Source organism: Buceros rhinoceros, unplaced genomic scaffold (assembly GCF_000710305.1).
Source record: "Buceros rhinoceros silvestris isolate BGI_N320 unplaced genomic scaffold, ASM71030v1 scaffold16191, whole genome shotgun sequence".
Lineage (NCBI taxonomy): Eukaryota > Metazoa > Chordata > Aves > Bucerotiformes > Bucerotidae > Buceros > Buceros rhinoceros.
In genome coordinates this window covers 28399-31430 of record NW_010394991.1, presented here as the reverse complement: position 1 = coordinate 31430, position 3032 = coordinate 28399, and the positions used below count along the sequence as shown (strand labels likewise).

At 52.1% G+C, this 3032-nt stretch overlaps 1 protein-coding gene across 1 annotated transcript in view; it reads right to left on the bottom strand.

Moving 5' to 3' along the window:
* MYT1 (myelin transcription factor 1) overlaps nucleotides 1-3032 on the bottom strand; it is a gene marked incomplete at its 5' end in the record, with an annotated part of 34743 nt that overhangs the window by 18887 nt on the left and 12824 nt on the right. Inside the window, 5 exons of the mRNA XM_010145410.1 lie at nucleotides 3-397; nucleotides 539-717; nucleotides 1556-1604; nucleotides 1642-1840; nucleotides 2610-2672. Coding sequence (XP_010143712.1) covers nucleotides 3-397; nucleotides 539-717; nucleotides 1556-1604; nucleotides 1642-1840; nucleotides 2610-2672 — 885 coding nt within the window. The remainder of the gene's footprint in view (nucleotides 1-2; nucleotides 398-538; nucleotides 718-1555; nucleotides 1605-1641; nucleotides 1841-2609; nucleotides 2673-3032) is intronic.

The window sequence follows — 3032 nt, the reverse complement described above, 5'->3', positions numbered from 1 at the left end:
GCCCTTCACAGTGGCTTTTCTGGGTGTCCTGAGAAGTGTGAGGAGCTTCTTCACAGATCACTTCAGGAGCCATCTCCTCCTCCTCTTCGTCCTCCTCTTCTTCCTCTTCCTCGTCTTCTTCTTCCTCCTCCTCCTCCTCCTCATCCTCCTCCTCCTCCTCCTCATCCTCCTCCTCCTCTTCTTCTGCTTCAGCCTTTTGCAGTTTGCATGACTCCTCGCAGTTTGCATCGTCTCGGTGCTCTGGGCACAACTCGCTGCTGCGCTCACTGGTGACCTCGATGACCTCCTCCGCATCCTCTGTCTGGATTATGATCTCCTTGTCGCACTCCTCCTCCACTAATCCCTCTCCTGCATCCTCGTGGACCAGGTGCACAATGTTGGACGACGGCTTGGAGACCTTGCGCTCACTGGTGACCTCGATGACCTCCTCCGCATCCTCTGTCTGGATTATGATCTCCTTGTCGCACTCCTCCTCCACTAATCCCTCTCCTGCATCCTCGTGGACCAGGTGCACAATGTTGGACGACGGCTTGGAGACCTGCAGCTCAGCTTCAGGCAGCTGCCCTTCGATGGCGAGGGTTTCCTCCGCTATTTGGCCTAGGTTTAGGAGAGAGTTGGCGATTATTTCTTGATAGCTGCTATAGTTGGCCTTGCTGGGCCCAGACGTACTTGTTGCCATGTTTTGTCCATAATGGGTTGATTTTCCCGGGCTTCTCTCTGTGAGGGGGGAAAGAAGGAGAAGAAAGAAAAAAGCAAAAAAGAAGGAAAATTTTAAAAAGGAAAAGATAAAAGGAAGAAAAGAAGAAAAAGGAAGAACAAAAAGGAGGAAAAGAAAAAAAGGAGGAAAAGAAAAAAAGGACGAAAAGAAAGTAATTTTATAAACTCGTAAACAATTCTCTGTCTTACTTAAGCTGAATTAAAACCAGAGCCTGGCTGTTGTACCCCTGCAGCAGCTCAACTGATTGCATTTGGGAACGGCAGGTAGAAAGGGGATGTCCACGTGGATGCTTTTGTGGGGCTCAGATGCACGCAGCTTCCCAGCCCCCCACTGTCAGCAGCCATCTGCACCCCTTGCTCCTGGTGCTCCCCAAATCAGAGGCTCCAAACTGGGGAATGACACCGTGCCAGGACCCCAGCTGGATGCCCGGCTCGTGTGCCTGTCACTTCCCGCTCTCTGATAGTGGCTGGATCTGATCAGGGCAACGGCTCCTGCCCCACGGAAGCCAGTTGAGCCCCTTGAGACACCAATGCGGGATCCTGGCTGCCTCTCCCACTGCCATCTGAGCCACGCAGTGAGCTCCCCTGTGCTTTCCAGGGGTCCTTCCCCAGTCAGCATCCCTGATGGAACAGCTCTCATTTTTAAGTCACTGGAGACAACCTCGGCGTATCCCCTCTCAGCTTAACCAGAGCTTTGCTGACGTGCTTCCACTGCACGTAAGAATTGAAGGACCTGTCCTGTACATAATTCAGAGGAGCTATAACTCCTGGTTATTAATACCCCCTGCCCTTTCTTCATCTGCAGAACGCAGCTCTGCAATCAATAATGATAAAGCACCTTCTGCTGGCTCGGGGCTCCGGGTCTCCTCCTGCTCCACCGCCCCCGCCTCCTCCTCCTCCAGCGTCCTGCTCCACCGCCCCCGCCTCATCCTCCTCCAGCGTCCCCTCCGACTCATCGGAGCCAGACTCCTCCTTCGCCTCGGCCTCCTCGCTGCCGTCGCTGTCAACATTGTAGCCTTCATCCAAGGCCAGCTTGAGCGGGTGGGATTTTCTCTTCGACACCAGATGTTCAGCCTCCGCATCCTGAAGTTTCCTCTTCTTTGCTAGAGGGCAGCTTTGCAAACTGCAGGTGGGGTCAAGGAGCAGAGAGGAGGCATGGCCAAGTGAGAAAGGCATGGCTACGGCATCCGAACCAGTCAGGCAAAGGCAAGTAGGACAAATACACAAATACTAAAAAAATTAATCATCCAGCAGCCCAGATTTTTAGCTGGTTTTATTCTTCAGGGCCAGATCTGGTCTCAAACCATGACTTTGTGCAACTATGTCAACAACTTTTCTCAGAAGCCAGCAGAAGGATGCTGGGCTCACGCCAGCAGTCTGGCCCATGGGCAGTTGTTGTCCAGGGACCAGCAGCTCCCAGTATCACTGTTTATGATGCTGCCAGTGCCACCATGAAACCAGGTGGGGATGCAGAACTAGTTCCTGGGTCATGCCCACCAACTGCTCAGATTTCATCATTACAGGGTGATGAAAACCATCAGTTAAGGTGGCCTCCAGGCCACCAGTATGCTCTCATTTCCCCTCCCTATCCACAGAGGCACCAAGCAGACCAAAATCGCTACCTGCCGACAGCTCCCATCAGCCCCAGGCACCTAAGCCAGGTAGTTCTGCCATGGCTGGGGGTCTGGGGGAAGACTGCTATCAGCCTGGTGAAGCAGATTCCCCAGGATCCCTCACGGACTGATGGAGAGACAGAAATAGGCTCTTTGGTAGGCAGATTCAGGGCAGGTGAGGTGGGTTGCTGCTCTGAACCAGCCACTCTCCAGCCAACATGTGTCTTTGGGTTATTTGTTGGCGTTTTCCCATCCCCTCTACCTCTGCCCCAGCCTCACCTCCTGTGTCTCGCATACTTCCCACGGATGTGTCCTGAGCCGTTACAGCCTGGGGTCGGACAGCTTGGGAGGGAAACAAGCAACCATCAAGAACAGCAATAGGACACAGAGAGCTCATTTTTAATTAGAAGTGTGTAAACCCTAGTCAGTTAAACAGGTCCTGGGCACAAGGAACAAAATAACCGCAAAAAGGAAGATAATTTCCCTCCAATGGTTCAACATGTCCCTTTGAATTCCAAGTGAGGAGGGCAGGAGAGCAGCAGAGCAGCCCTGCAGTTTGCTAAAAATTAATGAAATGACTCACCCCATTTAATTAGATGAATGGTTCATTATAGTTTTATGATTATGTTTAATTAAAGATTTGCATGTGTAAGAGCAAGCCTTTAAAAAGCAGACAACTCCTGCTCTCCACCTCCCGACCAC